Source organism: Colobus angolensis, unplaced genomic scaffold, assembly GCF_000951035.1.
Source record: "Colobus angolensis palliatus isolate OR3802 unplaced genomic scaffold, Cang.pa_1.0 Scaffold39, whole genome shotgun sequence".
NCBI classification, from domain to species: Eukaryota; Metazoa; Chordata; class Mammalia; order Primates; family Cercopithecidae; genus Colobus; species Colobus angolensis.
This window is the reverse complement of record NW_012117265.1, coordinates 174084-175756: the sequence shown is the minus strand read 5'-3', so window position 1 is coordinate 175756 and position 1673 is coordinate 174084. Positions and strand designations below refer to the sequence as shown.

Sequence of the window (1673 nt, the reverse complement as noted above, 5' to 3'; positions counted from 1 at the left end):
TTCAAGCAATTCTCCTGCCTCAGCCTCCCGAGTAGCTGGGATCACAGGTGCCTGCCACCATGCTCAGCTAATTTCTGTATTTTTAGTAGAGGCGGGGTTTCGTCATGTTGGCCAGGATGGTCTTGAATTCCTGACCTCAAATGATCCACTCACCTCGGCCTCCCAAAGTGCCAGGATTACAGGCATGAGCCACTGCACCCGGCATCTTCATGGTTTTTGTTAGAGACAGGGTCTTACTCTGTTGCCCAGGCTGGAGTACAGTGGTATGATCATAGCTCACTGCAGACTTGAAATGCTAGGATCAAGCAATCCTGCTGCCTCAGCCTTCTGAGCAGCTAGGCCTACAGGTGCACAACATTAGCCCAGCTAATTTTTTTTTTTTTAATTTCCTTGTAGAGACAGGGTCTCACTATATTGCCCAGGCTGGCCTCAAGCCACTACATCCAGTCCTTGGCTTTCAAACCCCCAGGTAACTAATTCCCTGAATTAGTCCTCTTTGTTGAAAGGCCTAAAGTGATTTCTTCTTTTTCTCATTTAATTAATTTATTTGTTTATTTATTTTGGAGACAGAGTCTCGCTCTGTCACCCAAGCTAGAGTGTAATCGTGATCTCGGCTCGCTGCAACCTCCGCCTCCCAGGTTCAAGCAATTCTCCTGTCTCAGCCTCCCATGTAACTGGGATCACAGGTGTGCGCGCCCAAGCCCACCTGTATTTGTATTTTCAGTAGAGACGGGATTTTGCCATATTGGCCAGGCTGGTCTCAAACTCCTGGCCTGAAGTGATCCGCCCACCTCAGCTTCCCAAAATGCTGGGATTACAGGCGTGAGCCACCACGCCTGGCTGTCCTTGTTGAATTTCAGTCATTTTACAGGTGAGGAAACAAAAGATCAGAGAGGCTAAGTAATTTGCCCCATGTCTCAGCCAAGAGATGGCAGAGTCAGGATTTGAACCCAGGCAACCTGGCTGCAGCATCCATACCTGTCAAGGTGGGGTGGAGGTGGACAGGTGATTATCCTCACCACTCTGGCCCCAAACTCCACCCCCCTGACCGTCTCCATGCCTCCGGCCCCAGGTGTTCTCCCGGCCCGGCTGCTCAGCCACGCGCCTCCGAAATCGCTTCTGCTTTGGTCATTGCTCCTCTCTCTACATCCCTGGCTCGGACCCCACCCCACTAGTCCTGTGCAACAGCTGTATGCCTGCTCGCAAACATTCGGCACCTGTGGTGCTGTGGTGTCACACTGGCAGCTCAGCCTCCCGTCGACGGGTGAAGATAACCACCGTGCTGATTGAGGGGTGTCATTGCAGCCCGAAAGCATGAACTGAGCATCGTGGATGGCTGCACGGAGACACGCACCTTGGAGAGATGAGGGGAGATGGACCAAGAAAGACGTGGACCTGGATGATGTACTCTGGGTCAAGAGACCAGGGATGCAGGGTTAGGCAGATAGGTCCTCAGAGTCCTCACCCTGCTCCCCAGACACTAGACACCGTGCCCGTCCTGGAGTTGCACCACTGATAGTCTCAGCACACACTGATTGACAACTCACTTTTTTTCTTTTTTTGAGACAGAGTCTTGCTCTGTCACCTAGGCTGGAGTGAAGTGGCTTGATCTCGGCTCACTGCAACCTCCGCTTCCTGGGTTCCAGCAATTCTCCAGCCTCAGCCTCCCAAGT

General features: G+C 52.3%; 1 protein-coding gene across 1 annotated transcript in view; it reads left to right on the top strand.

Annotated features, from left to right (window-relative positions):
- Positions 1-1458, top strand: part of DAND5 (DAN domain family member 5, BMP antagonist) — a 3916-nt gene extending 2458 nt beyond the window's left edge. The window contains exon 2 of the mRNA XM_011954682.1: positions 1073-1458. Within this exon, the coding sequence (XP_011810072.1) occupies positions 1073-1318 (246 nt within the window). The 3' untranslated portion in view covers positions 1319-1458. The remainder of the gene's footprint in view (positions 1-1072) is intronic.
- The last annotated feature ends 215 nt before the right edge of the window (positions 1459-1673 follow it).